The following is a 24,433-nucleotide window of genomic DNA, read 5'->3' on the forward strand; positions in this document are numbered from 1 at the left end:
GTCCCAGATTGCTGAGGGAGACAAGAGATGAAATTGCTGGGCCTCTAACAGAAATCTTTGTTTCTTTGTTGGCCACTGGTGAGGTCCCAGATGATTGGAGGATAGCCAATGTTGTCCCGTTATTTAAGAAGGGTAGCAAGGATAACCCAGCCAATTAGAGGCCAGTCAGCTTGACATCAGTGATAGTGAAACTGTTGGAGAAGATTCTTAGGAATAGGATCTATACACATTTGGAACTGAATGATCTTGTTAGCGACAGACAGCATGTTTTTGTAAGAGGGAGGTCATATCTCACTAATTTAATTGCGTTTTTTGAGGAGGTGACAAAAATGATCGATGAGGGAAGGGCTGTGGATGTTGTCTACATGGACTTTATTGAAGCAATTGACAAGGTCCCTCATGGCAGGCTGGTGCAAAAGATTAAATCTCATGGGATCAGGGGTGAGCTAGCTAGATGGATTCAGAACTGGCTTGGCCATAGACTACAAAGGGAAGCGGTGGAAGGGCGTTTTTCTGAATGGAGATCTGTAACTAGTGGTGTTCCGTGGGGATCAGTGCTGGGACTTCTGCTGTTTGTGATATATATAAATGACTTGGAAGAAAACGTAGCTGGTCTGATTAGAAAGTTTGCAGATGATACCACGATTGGTGGAGTTGCGGATAGTGATGAAGATTGTCAAAGAATACAGCAGGATATAGATAGGCTGGAAAATTGGGCAGAGAAATGGCAGATGGAATTTAATCCGGACAAATGCGAGGTGATGCGTTTTGGTAGATCCAGGTGGGAGCTATAAAATAAATGGCAGAACCATCAGGAGCATAGACACACAGAGAGAGATCTGGGAGTACAGGGCCACAGATCCTTAAAAGTGGCAGCACAGGTGGAAAAGGTGGTGAAGAAAGCAGATGGCATGCTCGCCTTCATTGGATGGGGCATCGAGTATAAAAGTTGGCAAATTATGTTACAGTTGTATAAAACGTTGGTTAGGCCACATTTGGAATACTGTGTTCAATTCTGGTCACCACACAACCAGAAGGATGTGGAGGCTTTGGAGGGAGTACAGAAAACGTTTACCAGGATGTTGCCTGGTATGGAGGGTATTAGCTATGAGGATAGATTGAATAAACTGGGATTGTTCTCCCTGGAAAGACGGAAGCTGAGGGGCGACCTGATTGAAGTTTATAAAATTATGAGGGGTATAGATAGGGTGAACAATTGGAAGCTTTTTCCCAGGGCAGAAATTACAATTACAAGGAGGCACAAGTTCAGGATAAGGGGGGAAAGGCTTAGTGGAGACATGCAGGGGAAGTTTTTTACACAGAGGGTGGTGGGGGTCTGGAATGCACTGTCAAGTGAGGTGGTTGAGGCAGACACGTTAGCGACATTTAAGACTTATCTGGATAGACACATGAACAAACAGGGAATAGAGGGATATAAGCAGTTGGTCTAGGTAGGTAAACATGGCGCAGGTTTGGAGGGCCAAAGGGCCTGTTCCTGTGCTGTCCTGTTGTTTGTTTTTTGTCCTTTGAAATACTCGTTGCCTGGAGGTATGCAGCTACAGCAACATTCAAGAAGCTCAGCATCAGCCAGGAGAAAGCCACCCGCTCGACTGGCATCCCATCCACCAGCTTAAATTTGCATCCTCCACCAGTGGGCACACTAGCAGAAATGTGTACCATCTGCAAAATGTACTACAGTAACTTGCCAAGGCTCCTTCAACAATGACTTCTAAATCCATGTCTTTGACCACAGCAAACACCATGAAGTCACCACCAGCTGCAAGATCCGCTCCAAGCTAAACACTGTTCCGATTTGGAAATATGTTGCTGTTGCTTCATTGTCAGTGGGTGAAAATCCCTACCTGTGGCAGGACTTTCATTGCACACGGTACAGCGGATCAAGAGGGAAAGGGTTTCAGCGCCACCTGCTCAATGGCAATTGGGGATGAATAATAAATTCTGGCCTCGGCAGTGACACCTGCATTCAATGAGGTGCTCACAATGTGGTTCCCTCTGCATTGGGGAGATTAAATGCCGATTGGGTGACCCCTTTGTAGAACATCTTGGTTCACTCCGCAGTTGTGACCACAAGCTTCTAGCTGTCTTGTCAGTTTAAGTTCTGCGCCGCCCCACTCCCACTTTGTGGGGGGAGTTTTCCCATCCTGCCTACCACAGGAATCGAAGCGGGTTGGGTGGTGGGGGGAAGTGGACCACGCAAAGTTCCGTAGAGTGCGGCTGGACAATCCCACCCTGTGTTCTCCACCTCTTACACTGTCTCAATGAAGCCTGGTGCAAGCTTAAGGAGCAGCACCTCATCTTTTAATTAGCCATGTTTACAATCTCCCACACTCAAATTGGAGTTCAAGAATTTCAAATCATAAACTCTGTCTCCATTTTATCAAATGATAGCTGTTGGTTAAATTGTTTTGCTATTTGCATTTACAGCCCCGAACCCAACTTTTGATTATTTACTGGTCCCATTAGCATCTCATTTTTGCCTTGCGACATCACCCTTTTCATCATTTAATATCTCCTGTCTACCACGCGAACACAGACTTCACCTTTCTTCTCTTCCCGCTCCACCATCCCCTCACCTTTCCCTGCCTCTGTACTTTCTTCAGACCTGTTACATCCAGTCTGTTTCATTCTCCATGGATGCTGCCAGACCTGCTGAGTACTTTCCACCACTTCCTGCTTCTATTCCACTCTCTGTAAGATAAGATTTTTTAAATTCACCCTTGGGACATGGACGTCGCTGGCTGGGCCAGCATTTATTGCCCATTCCTAGTTGCCCTTGGAGGGCAGTTGAGAGTCAACCACATTGCTGTGGCTCTGGAGTCACATGTAGGCCAGACCAGGTAAGGACGGCAGATTTCCTTCCCTAAAGGACATTAGTGAACCAGATGGGTTTTTCTGACAATCGACAATGGTTTCATAGTCATCAGTAGATTCTTAATTCCAGATATTTTTTATTGAATTCAAATTCCACCACCTGGCGTGGTGGGATTTGAACCCAGGGTCCCCAGAACATTAGCTGAGTTTCTGGATTAGTAGTAAACCACTAGACCATCGCCTCCCTATTAAACAAATATAAAATATTTCACTTTACAGCATGCTCAAATTTCTGACCAGAGAATGTTTGTGTGGATTGGTCTAACTAACTGAGGTGAATTCCACTCAGATTTTATTTTTCATTCAACAATGGGCAGTGATAAATCTATACTTGAGCCAATCTCTTCCTGTTAGTTCAAAATCATCTTCTGCTTGAGGAAGTGTTTGCATTATCCAGTAATCCGAACAAAACAATTTTAGTAAAACAGCATGGGAGAAGCTTTGCACAATTTTAAAACTTGAATAGCAAATAATTCAATGACAGAAATTTAAATGAAGATCGCAGGGAGAGGCAGCAGTGTAGTGGTATTGTTGCTGGGCTAGTAATCCAGAGACCTCGGGTAACGCTCTGGGGACTCGGGTTTGAATCCCACCACAGCAGATGATGAAATTTGAATTCAATAAAAATCTTGAAATAAAAGTCTACTGATGACCATGAAACCTTTGTCGATTGTTGTAAAAACCCATCTGCTTCACTAATGTCCTTTATGGGAAGGAAATCTGCCATCCTTACCTGGTCTGGACTACATGTGAGTCCAGAGGCACAGCAATGTGGTTGACTTTCAAACTGACCTCCAAGGGCAACGAGGGATGGGCAATAAATGGAAAAGATATGTGGATAAAAAATATGGAATTAAGAATCCACTGATGGCTATAAAACTATTGTCGATTGTCATAAAATCCCATCTGGTTCACTCATGTCCTTTAGGGGAGGAAATCTGCTGGTCCTTACCTGGTCTGGCTTGCATGTGACTCCAGACCCTCAGCAATGTGGTTGATTCTTAAATGCCCTCAGGGTTGGGTGATAAATGTTGGCCCAGCCAGAGACGCCCACGTCCATGAATGAATAAAAAAAAGCATTGCTGCCTTTTCATTCCAAGTGCGACCGAAGGTATGATTTTCAGTAAATCCATTACTATAAAAAATCCCTATAGACTGTGGAAAAACAAATGAACAGCATGTACATTTAATTACAGCAACAGCAATTTACATTTAAATAGCACCTCGAATGTAAGAAAATGTCCCAGAAGTACAAAGCAAGAATGTTAAAGTACGCGCATGGGTTCAATCATCATGAGAACATTTTTCAAAGACAGTAGGCTTGGTGATATAATTGTACTTTTTGATTTGAATTGGGGCAGCACGTTGGCACACTGGTTAGCACTGCTGCCTTACAACGCCAGAGACCCGGGTTCAATTCCCGGCTTGGGTCACTGTTTGTGCGTAGTTCTCCCCGTTGTACTGTGTGGGTTTCCTCCGGCTGCTCCGGTTTCTTCCCACAGACTAACAATGTGCAGGTTAGGTGGATTGGCCATGCGAAATTGCCCCTGAGTGTCAGGGGGACGAGCAGAGTAAATATGTGGGGTTATGGGGATAGGGCCTGGGTGGGATTGCTGTCGGTGCAGACTTGATGGGCTGAATGGCCTCTTTCTGCACTGTAGGGACTCTATGATGTCTTGAGCGATCTGTTTTCTGAATGTCACATTCTGCTGACCTGGTATTCTTGATCTGGCCTCAGTGAAACCAGCTGTGTGGCTGAATGAATGCAGTAGTTCGAAACATAGCCAGCTGAATACCATGGCTTGCTGGTATGAGCGAATGCTTGCAAGAGAGAGAGGGAACAGCCTATTTAGTAAGACTGATAAACGCATGATCGAACACAGGGCTTCACTCTCTAACTACTGCCATGTCATGGCTGACAATTACAATGGGAGAATCAAAGAGGGACATGGTTTCAATTCCGAGTTTCTACAGATTTATTAACCTTGTTTTCTCCAGAGCCGGAAACATGCCAGCAAGGTTCGACTTTACTACATGCTTCACCCGGTCGATGGAGGATGTCCAGCAAAGAAGCTCCGTTCGGAAAACGTAAGTAGTTTTAACCTCCCGGACAAGTGTGGGAAAAGTTAGTCGCCGAGTCAGTGAGCGACAAATGGCATCCATTTGAAAATGATGTCTTGGGAAAGAGAAATTGTTGGTATATCGAGGAAGGTTGAGGTGAACCTGTTTACTTGGAAAGAGCTGATTGGAAAATTCCACTTGGGTAAGATGTTTAAAGTTTATTTATTAGTGTCACAAGTGGGCTTACATTAACACTGTCATGAAGTTACTGTGAAAATCCCCTAGTTGCCACACCTGTCCGGGTACACTGAGTGACAATTGAGCATGGCCAATGCACCTAACCAGCACGTCTTTCAGACTGTGGGAGGAAACCAGAGCACCCGGAGGAAACCCACGCAGACACAAGGAGAAGGTGCAAACTCCGCACAGACAGTGACGCAAGCCGGGAATTAAACCCGGCTCCCTGCTGTTGTGAGGCAGCAGTGCCAACCCCTGTGCCATTGTGCCACGTAAGGTGCTCGTTCACTGGGCTAAGCCAAGCCTGTAAGAAGTACTTTATACTGCTGCGGTGCAGTCTTTTGGAAAGTATGCTTTTATCGGGCATTTTGAAATTGAAGTTTAAAGGTTTGTCAGGCCATGTTATCAGTCATGAAAAACATCAAATTAATTCATGGTACATGGGCGACACTGGCTGGCCAGCATTTATTGCCCATCTCTCGTTGCCCTTGTTCAGAGGGCAGTTGAGAGTCAACCACATTGCTGTGGCTCTGGAGTCACATGTAGGCCAGACCAAGTAAGAACGGCAGATTTCCTTCCCTAAAGGGCATTAGTGAACCAGATGGGTTTTTCTGACAATCGACATGGCCATCAGTAGATTCTTAATTACAGATCTTTTTTTCAATTGAATTCAAATTCCACCATCTGTCGTGGTGGGATTCAAACCTGGGTCCCCAGAACATTAGCTGAGTTTCTGGATCAATAGTCTAGCGATAATACCACTAGGCCATTGGCTCCCATATTGTTTCCATACTGGACGTCCTTGGGTTTAGTTTTTACAAGTTCTTTGCCTGGGGGAGGATTTTTCACCAAGTTATTTGTTTTATTCAAACGAAGCGATCACTTGGCAGAGAATGCAGCCTTTCAGGGTTCCTTTGAGCACCTAATGCATGTTTACCAGACATCGCACTTTGTCATGGATGTCAGAAAACCTTTCGAAAGAGAGAAAACAAAGACATGGACCTGCAGCATGCAACATGCAAGCAACCAACAACTGCTGTTGGACTGAGTCAGCAGTGTGTGATTAGTTATAATTGCTTGGATTTTCTTACTTAGACCTTTCAGAGCAAAGACCAGGTTAGCAATTAAACATCACAATTGTACTGTGGGACCAGGGTTATTCATGAGGCAAAGCACAGAGGTCTATTTCGCACTGATTTCACAATATCACTCCAACAATAATTGGCTGTCCACTGTGTTTCAGAGCGCTCTATCTTATGAGGGTACACACCACAACAGATCATAGAATGGAATCATAGAATCCCTACAGTGCAGACGGAGGCCATTCAGCCCATTGAGCCTGTACTGACAACAATCCCACCCAAACCTTATCCCCATAACCTCATGGATTTACCCTGCTAATCCCCCTAACACTAAGGGGCAATTTAGCACGGCCAATCCACCTAACCCGCACATCTTTGGAGTGTGAGAGAAAACCGGAGCACCCGGAGGAAACCCACGCAGGCATGGGGGGAATGTGCAAACTCCACACAGAGCGACCTGAGGCCGGAATTGAACCCGGGCCCCTGGCGCTGTGAGGCAGCAGTGCTAACCACCGTGCCACCCACTTGAAGAAACAAACAATGATAAAGTATGTTCAGCTATTCTAGCAACAAATAATGCATCTCTCTTCTTCAACTTAAAACCTCAGGATGAAGGTTTTGAAATTAGCTGTGATTAACAACACTGCTGGCTTTATAAACACCACACAAACTGCAACAGTTCAAGAAGTCTTTTCACCATTGCTTCCTTCAGGGCAGTTAGAGATGGACAATAAATGCTGGCCTGATCAACGTTTAGGCAGGATGCTGACTTAGAGGCGTTCAGTCATAATCCCACGGATGGTAGCTTCGCATCACATCCCGTGAATGAGTGACAGAATTCTGTAATCTGTAATACCATGATTACAGAACATTACTCACCCAGAATGGGGGTCGGTTTAGTTCAGTTGGTTGGACAGCTGTTAGTGACGCAGAGAGATGCCAACAGCGCGGGTACAATTCCAGTACCGGCTGACGTTATTCATGAAGGCCCCGCCTTCTCAGCCTTGCCCCTAGCCTGAGGTGTGGTGATCCTCAGGTTAAATCACCACCAGACAGATCTCCCCCTCAAAGGGAAGAGTAACCTCTGGTCATCTGGGGTTATGGCCACTTTGCTCTCCCAGAAACACAATAAAAACTTTCAGGCTACTGGCAGACCAGCAAGATCAGTCAGATGTTAGAGTCTGCACCCTCTTCCATGCAGATCCAGAGGTTGAAATGAAGGAAGTTCTCATATATACTTTGCTGATAACTGGACACCAAGGGCCCTGCTCCAAGGAGAGATCAAACAAGCTCAGTTTTCCCTGGAATTGCCTAAGATTTACTGGTTAGATGGTTCAGGGGTGATTCTCAAGGGCAATTAAGGTGAGGCAGTAAGCCTTGTAAGCAATGCTTACATTCCAAAAAAGAACAAAAACAAAAAGTATAGATGGGGAGGAACTACTTTTGCTACTTGGGGAGTCTAGCATTGACAGACTCCCCAAGTCTCCCCAGACAGACTCTGAAAAAAATAGAACCAGACTTTTCAAGAGTGAAATTAGAAAACACTTCTTCAAGTAAAAGGTTGCAGAAGTTTGGAGCCTTTCCACAAACAGCAATTAGCGCTGGATGAATTGTAAATTTGAAATCTAAAAGAGGATTTACGCACGGAGGCTGCGATACAAATGATCACTTTGCATCTGTCTTGACAACGTTAAAGATGACACCCAAGTCAGAGTGAAAGAACATAAGAACTAGGAGCAGGAGTAGGCCATCTGGCCCCTCGAGCCTGCTCTGCCATTCAATAAGATCATGGCTGATCTTTTCGTGGACTCAGCTCCACTTACCCACCCGCTCACCATAACCCTTAATTCCTTTACTGTTCAAAAATCTATCAATCCTTGCCTTAAAACATTCAATGAGGTAGCCTCAACTGCTTCACTGGGCAGGGAATTCCACAGATTCACAACCCTTTGGGTGAAGAAGTTCCTCCTCAACTCAGTCCGAAATCTGCTTCCCCTTATTTTGAGGCTATGCCCCCTCGTTCTAGTTTCACCTGCCAGTGGAAACAATTTCCCTGCTTCTATCTTATCTATTCCCTTCATAATCTTGTATGTTTCTATAAGATCTCCCCTCATTCTTCTGAATTCCAATGAGTATAGCCCCAGTCTACTCAGTCTCTCCTCATAAGCCAATCTAGTGAATCTCCTCTGCACCCCCTCCAGTGCCAGTATATCCTTTCTCAAATAAGGAGACCAAAACTGTACACAGTACTCCAGGTGTGGCCTCACCAGCACCTTATACAGCTGCAACATAACCTCGCTGTTTTTAAACTCCATCCCTCGAGCAATGAAGGACAAAATTCCATTTGCCTTCTTAATTACCTGCTGCACCTGCAAACCAACTCCTTGAGATTCCTGCACAAGGACACCTAGGTCTCTCTGCACAGCAGCATGCTGCAATTTTTTACCATTTAAATAATAGTCCATTTTGCTGTTATTCCCATCAAAATGGATGACCTCACATTTACCAACATTGTACTCCATCTGACAGACCCTCGCCCACTCATATGGACTATCCATATCCCTTTACAGACTTTCAGCGTCCTCTGCACACTTTGCTCTGCCATTCATCTTAGTGTCATCTGCGAATTTTGACACACTACACTTGGTCCCCAACTCCAAATCATCTATGTAAATCGTGAACAATTGCGGTCCCAACACTGATCCCTGAGGCACACCACTAGTCACTGATCGCCAATCAGAAAAACACCCATTTACTCCCACTCTTTGCTTTCTGTTAGTTAACCAATCCTCTATCCATGCTAATACATTACCCGTAACACTGTGCACCTTTATCTTATGCAGCAGTCTTTGGTGCAGCACCTTGTCAAATGCCTTCTGGAAATCCAGATACACCACATCCACAGGTTCCCCATTGTCCACTGCGCATGTAATGTTCTCAAAGAATTCCACCAAATTAGTCAAACATGACTTGACCTTCATGAACCCATGCTGCGTCTTACCAATGGGACAATTCATATTCAAATGTCTCACTATTTCTTCCTTGATGATAGATTCAAGCATTTTCCCTACTACAGAAGTAAAGCTAACCAGCCTATGGTTACCCGCCTTTTGTCTATCTCCTTTTTTAAACAGTGGCGTCACATTTGCTGTTTTCCAATCTGCGGGAACCACCCAGAGTCCAGCGAATTTTAGTAAATTACCACTAGTGCATTTGCTATTTCCCCTGCCATCTCTTTTAGTACTCTGGGATGCATTCCATCAGGGCCAGGAGACTTGTCTACCTTTAGCCCCATTAACTTGCCCAACACTACCTCTTTTGTGATAATGATAGTTTCCAGGTCCTCACCTGCCATAGCCTTCCTGTCATCAATTTTTGGCATGCTATTTGTGTCTTCCACTGTGAAGACCGACACAAAATACCTGTTCAATGCCTCAGCCATTTTCTCATTTCCAGTTATTACATCCCCCTTTTAAATTCAACCATTACATCCCACCTCCCGGGGAGGTGCTTGAGACACTAGAAGGACTAAAAATTGAGAAGAGAGGAAATACCATATAGGCTGGCTGTGCCTCAAGTTGAAGAGTCAACAGGACTGCATCAGATACATCTAAGGATATTGAGCGAAGTAGAGTCATAGAGGCTTACAGGATGGAAATAAATAAATAAACCCAGTAACTACAAGCCAGTCAGCATAACCTTGGGGGTGGTAGGAAAGTCTTGAGAAGCAATAATTCAGGGCAAAATGAACAGTTACTTGGACAAATGTGGATTAAGGACGAATCATGTTAAACTAACTTTAACATAAAAACATAGAATCCGACAGTACAGAAGGAGGCCCTTTGGCCCATTGAGTCTGCACCGACAACAATCCCACTTAGGCCCTATCCCCGTAACCCCACATATTTACCCTGCTAATCCCTCTAATCCAAGACACTAAGGGGCAATTTAGCACGGCCAATGCACTTAACCCACACATCTTTGGACTGTGGGAGGCAACCGGAGGACATGGGAAGAATGTGCAAACTCCACACAGACAGTGACCCAAGCCAAGACTCGAACCCAGGTCCCTGGCACTGTGAGGCAGCAGTGCTAACCACTGTGCCACCGTGCCGTCCCACTTGCTTGAGTTTGTTTAATGACATAACAGTGAAGACCGATGAGAACATTGGGGCCAATGTAGTGTACATGGACTTCCAAAAAGCATTTGATGAAGTATCATATGACTGGATGTTGGCAAAGATAAGATATGAAATAAAAGGGACATTAGCAGCATAGGCACAAATTTGGCTGAGTTTCAGGAAATAAAGAGAAACGGGAAACAGTATTTTTCAGGCTAGAGGATGATATATAGGATCTGAGCCAATTGGTGCAGCTGAAACCAAGACAGCTCCCCTCCCATTCCATCCAGTATCCCAGCTCTCCCCTATATATCTTATTTTACTAAAACAAAAATCAATCAACCAAACACAAATGCGAGGGGGTGACAGACCCTGGTGGGGCACTGTAGCGAAAACAAAATGTCAAAGGAAGCTTGGCTAACTAAACCAAAATACCATTTCCGGAGATGATGATGCACCTCAGTCCCTGTGGTGCCCACTGGTCCCTGAAAACCTGAAGCATGCCAGTGGATACCGTGGGTTCCCTCTTCAGGACCTTTAAGACTGAGATAAGATAGGTTCTTGATTAATAAGGGGATCAGGGGTTATGGGGAAAAGGCAGGAGAATGGGGATGAGAAAAATATCAGCCATGATTGAATGGCGGAGCAGACTCGATGGGCCGAGTGGCCTAATTCTGCTCCTTTGTCTTACGGTCCTATGGCCACCAGCCACGAACATAACCGCAGCTGAGGGGCAGTCGAGATGGACAACTCCCTTGACTGCCCACTGCTTGGACCTGTTGAAAGCCATCTTAGCCAGGCCCAGGAGCAAGCTGACAAGGAAATCTGCCTCCCTTCCTTCCCCCCCCCCCACCAACACACATCTCCTTCCCCTCTCCACATACCACCCCCCCCGCCCCACCAACACACATCTCCACACCGGGATCCCTATTTATATGTACTCAAAGACAACACCCATCACTTGTTTCTCTTAAACTTAACAATCCAACTGACGAGCCATGAATGATATAGTGGGGTTCCCCAGGGGGTCAGTGCTTTTTTTAAAAATCTAAATTAATCATCTGGACTTTGGTGTAGAAGGTACAATTTCAAACTTTGCCCATGACACAAAACTGGGACCTACGAAGAGAATATAAACAGGCTCGTGAAACGGGCAGACAAGTGGACAGATTAAATTTAATGCAGAGAAGTGTAAAATGATTAATTTTGGCAGGAAGAGCAAGGAGAGGTGATTTAAAATAAAGGTGACAATTCTATATGACTACAGGGAACAGATGGACCTGGAAACGTATGTGCACAAATTATTGAAAGTGGTAGGACAAGGTGAGAATGTGGTAAGTGAAACATAAGGACCCATCGGCTTTATAAATAGGGGCATAAGCGTATGAAAGCAAGAAAGTTACGGTGAACCTGTATAAAACCCTGGTTTGGCCTCAACTGGAGTGTCGTGTCCAATTCTGGGCAACCACAGGTTTAAGAAGGATATAATGGCATTAGAGAGGCTGTAGAAAAGATACACAAGAGTGGGGCCAAGGATGAGGAACTTTAGCTCCATGGGATAGATTGGAGAAGCTAGGTCCATTCTCCTTGGAGGAGGAAAGATTTAGAGGTTTGTTAGACTTTACAGATTCATGAGGGGTCCAGATGGCGTAACGGTGTGGCGGGGGCGGGGAGGGGGGGGGGGGGGGGGGGTGTGGGGGGGGGGGGGGGGGGTTGGAGGTGCAGGTACTGTTCTCATTGGTGGATGGGTGGGAAACCTGAGGACACAAATTAAAGGTGATTGGCAAAAGAAGCAACAGTGGCATGAGAGAATGTTTTGGTTAGGTTTCAGAATGCGATGCCTGAGACTTTTAAAAAGTTTATTAGTGTCACAAGTTACATTAACACGGCAATGAAGTTACTGTGAAAATCCCCCAGTCGCCACACTCCGTCACCTGTTCGGGTACACTGAGGGAGAATTTAGCATGGCCAATGCACCCTAACCAGCACGTCTTTCAGACTGTGGGAGGAAATCGGAGCACCCAGAGGAAACCCACGCAGACACGGGGAGAACGTGCAGACTCCGCACAGACAGTGACCCAAGCCGGGAATCGAACTTGGGTCCCCAGCGCTGTGAGACAGCGGCACTAATCACTGTGCCACTCGTGGAAAAAAAATGAGACCATGGTGGAAGCAGATTAAATCAAGGACAGAGAGTTGGATAATTCTTTGAAGCAACAACATTGGCAGGGCTTCGGGGGAGGGAGGGATGGGGAAGTGAAGTTGTGGGACTAGGTGAGTCACCTCTTCTGAAGGGCCAGCATGGCTGTGACACATCAAATGGTCTGTTCTGTGCAGTGACTATTCTGTGATTCCACGAGTTTCCTGGAGACGCCAGGCCCGATTTTTCTGTTCAGCGATTTGGCCATCTGATTACCAGGTTCAAGCAGAGTGCCAGGCAGATTGTGCAGGAAGCTAAGTATATTGTTGGCCACAAAGCATGCTGGAATCAATGTTGACAACATAATTAGGCCCGTTTCATCAGGCTTTGCTCTGCAGGCAACTGAACAAGGCAAATTGAACAAAATAAACATATCCATATCATCCACAATCACATCTGTTTGTTACCAGGGAAACATCTCATCATATCTAGTTCTTGATAATGAATGAAGAAAGGGACTCTCAGGGGGAGAGAGGGAGAATGAATGAGAGGACATAAAACACTTACTCAGAAATGAGAAAAAGAGAGGTACTCTTGAGCTCCCATCCATCGAGTCAAAGAGATATCCAGCACGGAAACAGGCCCTTCGGCCCAACTTGTCCATGCCCACCAGGTTTCCTAAACTGAGCTAGTCCCATTTGCCTGAGTTTGGCCCATATCCCTCTAAACCTTTCCCATCCATGTACCTGTCCAAATGTCTTTTAAATGTTGTAACTGTACCCACCTCTACCACCTTCTCTGGCAGCTCATTCCATGTACGCATCACCCTCTGGGTGAACAAGTTGCCCCTCAGCTTCCTTTTCCTCTTTCACCTTAAACCTATGCCCTCTAGTTTTGGACTCCCCTACCGTGGGGAAGAGACCTTGGCTATTCGCTTTATCTCTGCCACTCCCCCCCCCTTTAATGAATTTATAAAGCCACTCTAAGGTCACCCCCTCATCCTCCTACGCTCCAGGGAATAAAGTTACCAGTTACGCTGTGCTCCATCCTTCTGGAAGTGATAAGGACAGATTCAGTAGTATCATCCTGCCCGGATTTCTTTTCAAATCATACCTTCAACAACATTATTGGGCATTTTATATGCTTAAATACAGACGTCAGGTGGTGCATTCTGACCATTCATTCTGAGCTAAGTTACCACCGGAAAAATGATCATTGTCAATCATTCAACCCCTCCATCCTTCTCATGAATGTGTTAACGGGCAGTCGCGGTGGGTACAATTACAACATTTAAAAGACATTTGGACAGGTACATGCATGGAAAAGGTTGAGAGGGATATGGGCCAAATGCAGGCAAATGGGACTAGTACAGTTTAGGAAACTTGTTTATCATGGACCAGTTGGGCCGAAGGGGCTGTTTCCATGCTGTGTTTCTCTAAAGGGCGGCATAGTGGTTAGCACTGCTGCCTCACAGCGCCAGGGACCCGGGTTCGATTCCCGGCTTGGGTCACTGTCTGTGTGGAGTTTGCACATTCTCCCTGCGGGTGCTCCGGTTTCCTCTCACAGTCCGAAAGACATGCGGGTTAGGTGCATTGGCCATGCGAAATTGCCCCTTAGTGTCCAAAGATGTGCAGGTTAGGTGGCTTGACCGTGCTAAATTGCCCTATAGTCAGGGGGATAGCTAGGCTAAATATGTGGGATTACGGGGATAGGGTTGGGTGGGATTGTGGTCGGTGCAGACTCGATGGGCCAAATGGCCTCCTTCTGCACTGTAGGATTCTATGATAACCCATCTATGACTCAGAAGTGACAGACAGCGACCACAATTGAACACCATTGACTGAATGATGGCTTTAATTTTAAGAAATCAAGTTGAAGTTTGATTTGCAGCATTTTCAACTCCAGGTTTCCCCAGCAGAGCTGGAAAATAATTCCCTGCAAGAACACAGATTATTATCTGAATGGGTGTAAATTAAGAAAGGTGGATACTCAGCGAAACCTTGGTGTCCCCATGCATCAGTCACTGAAAGTAAGTGCGCAGGTACAGCAGGCAATAAAGAAGGCAAATGGTATGTTGGCCTTCATAGCAAGAGGATTTGAGTAGAGGAACAGGGATGTTTTACTGCAATTGTCCAAGGCATCGGTGAGGCCACACCTGGAACAGTGTGTGCAGTTTTGGTGTCCTTATCTGAAGGAGGATGTCCTTGCTATAGAGGGAGTTCAGTGAAGGTTTACAAGGCTGATTCCTGGGATGGCAGGTCTGTCATATGAGGAGAGACAAAGTCGGTTAGGATTATCCTCATTGGAGTTTAGAAGAGTGAGAGGGGATCTCATAGAAACTTATAAAATTCTAACAGGGTTAGACAGGGTAGATTCAGATAGAATGTTCCCGATGGTGGGGGAGTCCAGAACTAGTGGTCATTGTTTGAGGATAAGGGATAAACTTTTAGGACTGAGGTGAGGAGAAATTTCTTCGCCCAGAGAGTGGTGAATGTGTGGAACTCACTACCACAGAATGTAGCTGAGACTAACAGTTGTGTGATTTTAAGAAGAAATTCGATTTTGCTCTTGGGGCTAAAGGGATCAAGGGATATGGGGGGGAAGGGGGGGATCAGGATATTGAATTTGATGATCAGCCATGATCAAAATGAATGGCAGAGCAGACTCAAAGGGCCGAATGGCCTTCTCTTGCTTCTCGATTCTATGTTTCGATGTAACTGGCATGAATAAGAGGAAAGCTGCACTACGATTGGGTATGGTGCGACTTCATATGCTCGAGGAATGCATGGCTTCTTGCCTTTCTCAGCAGTGATCCTTTCGAATTGCAATTTCAATGTATTTATTTTAACAATTTCTGTGTATCCCAGAGATTTATTTCATGTCCCGTAATCCTGTCATCCTCAGTGACATAAACTGCAATGATGCAGCAAAGTGCCCGCTTTCTTAACGTATAAAGGCAAACTAATTTCCCTGGCTAAGAGGATTCTGAGTATTTTAGGGCCAGATTCAGTCTTGTGAGACCTGTCAGCAGAGAGAGAGAGAAAAGCTGCATAAAGCACACATTTCCAAGCAGAGACAAATAAATGCATTTGGTCGATGCCATATGATTGTAATACTATATTCTGCACCCTCTCCTTCCTTCTCCCCTGTGTACTCTATGAACAGTCTGATTTGGCTGCATAGTGCGCAAGAAATAATACTTTTCACTGTATCCCGATACATGTGACAATAAATCAAATCTAATGTATGTGAGGATTAGTTGAATGGGGTGAGGGAGCAATTGTAATCATCTGTAATAAAGTGAATCCAATTTCAGCGATCTTCTGAAAATAGAGGCAGGTGCAGAAATGGTGTTTCTCCAGAGGATAGATTTGCCTCAGTGACGAGGACTGCCTCACAGTGCCAGTGACCCAGCTTTGATTCCCAGTTTGGGTCACTGTCTGTGCGGAGTTTGCACATTCTCCCTGTGTCTGTGTGGGTTTCCTCCCACAGACCCAAAGATGTGCAGGTTAGCTGAAGTGGAGTGGAGTCCCTTAGTGTCTCAGGATGTGTAGTTTAGGTGCGTTGGCCATGCTAAATTGCCCCTTAATGTCCCAAGATGTGTAGGTTAGACGGATTGGCCATGGTAAATGTGTAGGGTTGTTGGGATATGGGGAAAGGGGTGGGGGAAAGGACCGGGTTATTGGGTGGGGGAAAGGGCTGGGTAAGATGCTCTGTCAGAGAGTCGGTGCTGACCTTCTGCACTTTTCCCAGGGTGGAAGAGTCAATTACTAGGGGGCATAGGTTTAAGGTGCGAGGGGCAAGGTTTAAAAGGCAGATTTTTTACACAGGGAGTGGTGGGTGCCTGGAACTCGTTGCCGGGGGAGGTAGTGGAAGCGGATACGGTAGTGACTTTTAAGGAGCGTCTTGACAAGTACATGAATGAGATGGGAATAGAGGGATATGGTCCCCAGAAGGGTAGGGGTTTTAGTTAAGTCAGGCAGCATGGTCGGTGCAGGCTTGGAGGGCTGGAGGGCCTGTTCTGTGCTGTAATTTTCTTTGTTCTTTGTTCTTCTGTGATTCTATGGCAGTAGCAGCTAACCCCCTCCCCCTAAATATGTGACAGGTTTTATATTGGGTCAGAATGTCAGTGAGGGAGACGCGAGCAGCGTTATTACTGTGTAAAGATCCCAGTTCCTGGTGACAAGGAAGTGACACGCCGCGAGTTGCCTCAAATTCTTGATGATTTGCTTTACTCCGTTGTTAGCCTCACAAAAATGGACCTTGCCATTAATCTCCCAGGAAAATGCCGTTAGAACAAATCAAACCTACCGCGCAACCTGAGGGTTAGTATTTAATGGTGCAAGCACACACTTAATGATGAGATAAATGTCCCCATAATAGCACTCAACCTCAAAGGCCCTGAGGGTGAACAATTGAATCGGTGAAGTTGTTGTCAGGAAGCAGAAAGTCAGGCCTGTGTTGGAATACTCTCCACTTGCCTGAATGAGTGGAGCTCCAACAATATACACGAAGCTTGACCCCATCCAAAACAAAGCAGCCCACTTGACTGACGTCCCGTTCACCGCCGTAAACATTCATTCCCACCATCCATAGGATTCCCCCTGTTTCCGGAGCTGCTACATGATGGCATAGTTTTTTGGGCTCAGCTCCACCTCAAACTCAACTCGCCATCACATCCCTCATGGAGGTGACAATGCCCCTTTCAGAACAGATTCCAGTTTTTAAAGGTTGGAACAGCCAAACCACCGAGCTGGATAATCCTTCCAGCACATGTCCATGACAGGCGGTAACAGCGGGAGAGATTCCTAGTCAGCCATGTGATGGAAAGAAACATAGAAACATGGAAAATAATAGCAGGAGTAGGCCATTCGACCCTTCGAGTCTGCTCCACCATATTTTGATCATAGCTGATCATCAAATTCAATATCCTGATCCCCCCTTCCCCCCTTGATCCGTTTAGCCCCAAGAGCGAAATCTAATTTCTTCTTAAAATCAGACAACCTTTGGCCTCAACTACTTTCTGTGGGAGTGAATTCCACACATTCACCACCCTCTGGGTGAAGAAATTTCTCCTCACCTCAAGTTCTAAAAGGTTTATCTCTTATCCTCAAACTATGATCCCTAGTTCTGCACTCCCCCACCATCGGGAACATTCTTTCTGAATCTACTCTGTCTAATCCTGTAAGAATTTTATAAGTTTCTATGAGATCCCCTCTCACTCTTCGAAACTCCAGTGAACATAATCCTAACCGGCTTAGTCTCTCCTCATATGACAGAAATTTGGAACCTCTGCCATCACTGTCCATAGCTCCAGACTACAGCATGCGTGGAAAAGTGTATCTTGCCGCAGCCACTGAGACACCATGAGTGCACTAGAACGCCATCGCTCAACGTTGAAATAACTTTATTCAACAAATGATTGGTGTCCAAATTCAAGAACAGTATTGCATTACACAGAATCGGCAGCTCAGAAACAGACCATTCAGCATAACCAGTCTGTGCCAGTGTTTACACTGTTCATGAGCCTGTCCATCTAATTACCAGCACCCAGCGCTGACATATTTCTACTCCTTTCTCCCTCATGCTAGCATCAAGCATCCATAGAATGGTGTCAGTGCAATCTGTTTCCATTATTCCATGTCACCGCAAGTTCCACATTCTCACCAATGAGTAAAGAAATTCCTCCTAAATTCTTTTTTTGATCTGTATCCTCTCACATTTATCACCCCTTGTTCTAGACTAATGCACACATAGCTACAGTTTTTTTAATTCATTCCTGGGACATGGGCGTCGCTGGCTGACCAGGATTTATTGCCCATCCCTAGTTGCCTGAGGGCAATTAAGAGTCAACCACATTGCTGTGGTTCTGGAGTCACATGTTGGCCAGACCAGGTAAGGTTGGCAGATTTCCTTCCCTAAAGGACATTAGTGAACCAGATGGGTTTTTCCGACAGTCAATCATGGTTTCATGGTCATCAGTAGATTCTTAATTCCAAATTTTTTATTGACGTTAAATTCCACCATCTGCCATGGCGGGATTTGAACCCGGGTCCCCAGAACATTCGTTGAGTTTCTGGAGTGATAGTCTAACGATAAGACCACTAGCTTTGACATCTGGACTCGAAACGTCAGCTCTTTCCTCTCCTTACAGATGCTGCCAGACCTGCTGAGATTTTCCAGCATTTTCTCTTTTGATAAGACCACTAGACCATCGCCTCCCACAAGATTCTCCACGTCCCCCTGAACACGGGCAGCGCGGTGGCACAGTGGTTAGCACTGCTGCCTCACAGTGCCAGGGATCCGAGTTTGATTCCCTGCTTGGGTCACTGTGTGTGTGTGTGTGTGTGTGTGTGTGTGTGTGTGTGTGTGTGTGTGTGTGTGGAGTTTGCACATTCCCCTCGTGTCTGCAGGGGTTTTCTCAGGGTGCCCCGGTTTCCTCCCACAGTCCAAAGATGTGCGGGTTTGGTGGATTGGCCACGCTAAGTTGACCCTTAGTGTCAGGAGGACGACCAGTGTAAATAAGTGGGGCTACAGGGATAGGGGTGTGATGGGATTGTGTTCAGTGTAGACTCGATGGGCCGAATGGCCTCCTTCTGCACTGGAGGGTTTTGATGATTCTATGAACATACTTCTTCCGTAAGAAAAGATCCCTTTAATATTTCTTGCATTCATCACACAGCATACTCCTTTCCTCGAGCTACTAATCTACATTTCATTTACAAATCCTTTCACCTTTCGGTTTGACAGATCGATGTTCCCCATGGGGACAATGTCGTGACTTATAATCCGGTGGAAAATAGAAAATAATATAAACAAAGCATAGAATAAATGAAAACAGAAATTGCTGGATGAACTCAGCAGGTCTGATGGCATCTGTGTAGAGAGAAACAGAGTTAATGCTTCAAGATCAATATGATTCTTCTTTAGAACTGGAAGCATGCAAAACATGTTGGCTATCATGGCTTTAGATCTAGCCAACTTTAAGACAGACAATTTAATTGGAAAAAAATTAGCACTGGTTGTGACATGACTGTGTGATGCCTTGTGTACTTCTGCCTTGAATTCTTCTGTAAACTGTTGTAAAGGTATCATTAACATGACTTGGAATAAATAGGTGGATTGGTGCCTTTATTAAATCGAGGAATTGATTCAAACATATCATTTATTTGGGTAATAAAAATCCGCACTGTGATTTCCAAACCATTTTTGGTATTTAAAATACCAAATTGGATAATCTGCACTTAAATGAAGCACGCTCTTTTCTTCACATTTTGAGTGGTGTTAATGAAATAACTCAGGGCAGAGATTGCTGTGATGAAAAACTGGGGGCACTTCGACTACCCCACGAAGTATGGTGCGGCCATTTTACTCACTGTCTCCGGAGCCCTTTCTTCTGATTTGATTTATTAATGTCACAGGTATTGGGATACAGTTAAAATGTGGCTCCCTGCATCTGCCACACAAATACCATTTAGAATTATAATAATTAATAGACAAAGTTTATTTTTTATTACTGCCACAAGTAAGCTTACATTAACATTGCAATGAAGTTACTGTGCAGATTCCGCATAGGCAGTGACCCAAGCTGGGAATCAAACCCGGGTGCCTGGCGCTGTGAGGCAGCAGTGCTAACCACTGTGTAATATAGTGTACTCCAGAGAAAAGTTCATTGCCCGCCGCTTTTTTTGATTTGATTTATTATTGTCACAGGTATTGGGATACAGTGTAAACTTTTGTTTCCCTTGCACTGTAGAGACAAAGCAGACTGTTCATAGAGAAGGAAAGGAGAGGGTGCAGAATGTAGTGTTACAGTCATAGCTAGGGTGGAGAGAAAGATCAACTTAATGCGAGGTAGGTCCGTTCAAAAGTCTGAAAGCAGCAGGGAAGGAGCTGTTCTTGAGTTAGTTGGTACGTAATCTCAGATTCTTGTCTCTTTTGCCTGACGGAAGAAGGTGGAAGAGAGGATGTCTCGGGTGTGTGGGGTCCTTAATTATGTTGGCTGCTTTGCTGTTGCAGTCATAGCTAGGGTGTAGAGAAAGATCAGCTTTATATAAGGTAGGTCCATTGCCTGGCGAGCGGAGAGCACACTGCAAACACTTGTGCATTTCACTTATATCAAACCATCATTTTTGGCAAAACGTTAAATAGGGACAGGATTCTTTAGCACACTAATAGATTTGACTGCAGTCGTCATGCTATTGTGATGTCCCTAATGAGCTGATTTTTATATCATTTTGTATTTCGGTGATGGAATCAATTTGCAATTTAAAATTGCCTCTGTACCAAGGACAGTGGTTCATTAGTTAGAATGCACACTGCTGCACAAAGTTCCCCATCGGTTAACGACCAGCATAACTGACTGATTCGTCAGCAGAAATTTAGCAGTGGATCAGCAGATCAGTTGCTTCATTTCAAGCACCAATGATCGACCATATATCCAAACCAACCTGTTATTTTAAAACCTACTAGCCATCATTTTACAGTCACCAAGATGCAATCTTTTCTGACAGCAGTGAGCTAGTCTTGGATACATTGGAATTATTTGGCTGCAGAGTATATTTCATTCTTAGCAGGAACATTTAAGAGCATTTCTTGAAACATTTATCATTGCATAATGGCGCTTGGATATACTGGAGTCATCTAACTCCACCGCACCAAAAAAGCTAAACAAAAAATGAAGCAAATGAAAGCAACATGCTAAAATATTTTTGAGGGGAGGCGATGGCCGAGTGGTATTGTGGCTAGAGCATTAATCCAGAAACTCAGCAAATGTTCCGGGGACCTGGGTTCGAAACCCGCCACGGCAGATGGTGGAATTTGAATTCAATAAAAAACAAGTAGAATTAAAAGACCATGAAACCATTGTTGATTGTCCGGAAACCCCATCTGGTTCATTAATGTCCTTGAGGGAAGGAAATCTGCTGTCATTACCTGGTCTGGCCTACATGAGACTCCAGAGCCACAGCAATGTGGTTGACTCTCAACTGCCCTTCAAGGGCAACTGGGGATGGGCAATAAATGCTGGCCAGCCAGCGATCCCCCATGTCCCATGAATGAATAAAGATTTTTTTTTCCACTTTGAAGTGTGCAGAAATATTACATGCTACAGATAAATTAAAACCAGATTATTTCCTCATAATTAAGGGAGGGAATGGGGCGAGGCAACATCAGTTGGAATTGGTGAATGATAAATGTAAACAAGATACTTCACGCAAATGGTTTTCTTGCCCGGTTAGGTTAGTGTTGGAGAGGTTAACAAGTGATAGAGACGGATATTGGAGTTTTGATGACAGATAGAGAGAGGTAAAGGAGGATAGTATTACCATAGAACATAGAACAGTACAGCACAGAACAGGCCCTTCGGCCCACGATGTTGTGCCGAGCTTTATCTGAAACCAAGATCAAGCTATCCCACTCCCTATCATCCTGGTGTGCTCCATGTGCCTATCCAATAACCGCTTAAATGTTCCTAAAATGTCTGACTCCACTATCACTGCAGGCAGTCCATTCCACACCCCAACCACTCTCTGCGTAAAGAACCTACCTCTGATATCCTTCCTGTATCTCCCACCACGAACCCTATAGTTATGCCCCCTTGTAATAGCTCCATCCACCCGAGGAAATAGTCTTTGAACGTTCATTCTATCTATCCCCTTCATCATTTTATAAACCTCTATTAAGTCTCCCCTCAGCCTCCTCCGCTCCAGAGAGAACAGCCCTCGCTCCCTCAACCTTTCCTCATAAGACCTACCCTCCAAACCAGACAGCATCCTGGTAAATCTCCTCTGCACTCTTTCCAGCGCTTCCACGTCCTTCTTATAGTGAGGTGACCAGAACTGCACACAGTATTCCAAATGTGGTCTCACCAAGGTCCTGTACAGTTGCAGCATAACCCCACGGCTCTTAAACTCCAACCCCCTGTTAATAAAATCTAACACACTATAGGCCTTCTTCACAGCTCTATCCACTTGAGTGGCAACCTTTAGAGATCTGTGGATATGAACCCCAAGATCTCTCTGTTCCTCCACAGTCTTCAGAACCCTACCTTTGACCCTGTAATCCACATTGAAATTAGTCCTACCAAAATGAATCACCTCACATTTATCAGGGTTAAACTCCATTTGCCATTTTTCAGCCCAGCTTTGCATCCTATCTATGTCTCTTTGCAGCCTACAACAGCCCTCCACCTCATCCACTACTCCACCAATCTTGGTGTCATCAGCAAATTTACTGATCCACCCTTCAGCCCCCTCCTCTAAGTCATTAATAAAAATCACAAAGAGCAGAGGACCAAGCACTGATCCCTGCGGCACTCCGCTAGCAACCTGCCTCCAATCCGAAAATTTTCCATCGACCACCACCCTCTGTCTTCGATCAGACAGCCAGTTACCTATCCAATTGGCCAACTTTCCCTCTATCCCACACCTCCTCACTTTCATCATAAGCCGACCATGGGGGACCTTATCAAACGCCTTACTAAAATCCATGTATATGACATCAACTGCCCTACCTTCATCAACACACTTAGTTACCTCCTCAAAAAGTTCTATCAAATTTATGAGGCACGACTTGCCCTTCACGAATCCGTGCTGACTGTCCCGGATTAATCTGCATCTTTCTAAATGGTCGTAAATCCCATCTCTAAGGACCTTTTCCATCAATTTACCAACCACCGAAGTAAGACTAACCGGTCTATAATTACCAGGGTCATTTCTATTCCCTTTCTTAAACAGAGGAACAACATTTGCCATTCTCCAGTCCTCTGGCACCATCCCCGTGGACAGCGAGGACCCAAAGATCAAAGCCAAACGCTCTGCAATCTCATCCCTTACCTCCCAAAGAATCCTAGGATACATTTCATCAGGCCCAGGGGACTTATCGACCTTCAGTTTATTCAAAACTGCCAGGACATCCTCCCTCCGAACATCTATTTCCTCCAGCCTATTAGCCTGTAACACCTTCTCTTCCTCAAAAACATGGCCCCTCTCCTTGGTGAACACTGAAGAAAAGTATTCATTCATCACCTCGCCTATCTCTACTGACTCCATACACAAGTTCCCACTACTGTCCTTGACCGGCCCTAACCTCACCCTGGTCATTCTTTTATTCCTCACATAAGAGTAAAAAGCCTTGGGGTTTTCCTTGATCTGACCCACCAAGGACTTCTCGTGTCCCCTCCTAGCTCTCCTAAGCCCCTTTTTCAGCTCATTCCTTGCTAACTTGTAACCCTCAATCGAGCCATCTGAACCTTGTTTCCTCATCCCTACATAAGCTTCCCTCTTCCTTTTCACAAGACATTCCACCTCTTTCGTGAACCATGGTTCCCTCACTCGGCCATTTCCTCCCTGCCTGACAAACCATGGTGGGAGAAAGTGCCCTTATTGATAGCGCAGTGTGTGATAATTGTGGGAAATAACCTACCAGACAAGGTGAGAGGTAAGAACTCTGGGGACATCTCAAATATAATTAGAAACCATGATGGGAGAGTTGATGTATTAGAGAGGTCATCTTCTCGGCTATGACGGGTAACGTGACCTCTTCCCGACCCATATTTTTCAATACCCTGGGATGATTCATGGGGTGGCACAGTGGTTAACACTTCTGCCTCACAGTGCTATTTTTTTTCTCAATTAAATGGCATGCCTTAAAGTTGGCATAATCTAAAGCCATGATAGCCAACATTTCTTGCATGCTTCCAATTCTACAGAAGAATCACATTGGACTTGAAACATGAACTCTCTACACAGATGCTGCCAGACCTGCCAAGTTCACCCGGCAATTTCTGTTTTCATTTATTCTATGCTTTGTTTATGTTACTTTCTATTTTCCACCAGATTCTAAGTCACGACATTTGTTCCCATGGGGAGCATTGATCTGTCAAAACGAAAGATGAAAGG

The 24,433-nt window shown here is 45.1% G+C and overlaps 1 protein-coding gene across 1 annotated transcript in view; it reads left to right on the forward strand.

The window, feature by feature from the left end:
* LOC144509714 (zinc finger matrin-type protein 4-like) overlaps window positions 1-24,433 on the forward strand; it is a 151,573-nt gene that overhangs the window by 34,014 nt on the left and 93,126 nt on the right. The window contains exon 2 of the mRNA XM_078238495.1: window positions 4,891-4,980. Within this exon, the coding sequence (XP_078094621.1) occupies window positions 4,891-4,980 (90 nt within the window). The remainder of the gene's footprint in view (window positions 1-4,890; window positions 4,981-24,433) is intronic.

The sequence above is a fragment of the Mustelus asterias genome, chromosome 22 (assembly GCF_964213995.1).
Source record: "Mustelus asterias chromosome 22, sMusAst1.hap1.1, whole genome shotgun sequence".
NCBI classification, from domain to species: domain Eukaryota; kingdom Metazoa; phylum Chordata; class Chondrichthyes; order Carcharhiniformes; family Triakidae; genus Mustelus; species Mustelus asterias.